This window comes from Acanthisitta chloris, unplaced genomic scaffold, assembly GCF_000695815.1.
Source record: "Acanthisitta chloris isolate BGI_N310 unplaced genomic scaffold, ASM69581v1 scaffold20787, whole genome shotgun sequence".
Classification (NCBI taxonomy): Eukaryota; Metazoa; Chordata; class Aves; order Passeriformes; family Acanthisittidae; genus Acanthisitta; species Acanthisitta chloris.
In genome coordinates this window covers 710-995 of record NW_008682280.1, presented here as the reverse complement: position 1 = coordinate 995, position 286 = coordinate 710, and the positions used below count along the sequence as shown (strand labels likewise).

General features: G+C 62.6%; 1 protein-coding gene across 1 annotated transcript in view; it reads left to right on the top strand.

Annotated features, from left to right (window-relative positions):
• LOC103805815 (transducin-like enhancer protein 1) overlaps positions 1 to 286 on the top strand; it is a gene marked incomplete at both ends in the record, with an annotated part of 2046 nt that overhangs the window by 1189 nt on the left and 571 nt on the right. The window contains 1 exon segment of the mRNA XM_009078477.1: positions 169 to 273. Within this exon segment, the coding sequence (XP_009076725.1) occupies positions 169 to 273 (105 nt within the window).

Genomic DNA, 286 nt, shown 5'->3' with positions numbered 1-286 from the left:
CCAGTAAGTGCCTTTTCCTTCCCTTGGACCATTCTGTGGCTGAAGGCTCTGGTCAGGGGCTGCTCTGAGCCTTCCCTGCTCCAGGAGTCCAGCTCCGTGTTGGTGCTGCCTGTCCCAGCAGCCAGGCACAGTGTCCCTGGCCCCTAACTCTGCGTCCCCCTGCCCCAGAGCTCCCTGGCTCTGCCCAACGGGGACCGGGCGCGAGCCATTGCCGAGTACCTGAGCAGCAGCAAGAAGAGGAAAGTGGAGGAGAAGGACTTCGTTACGGACTATGTGAGCCTGGGGC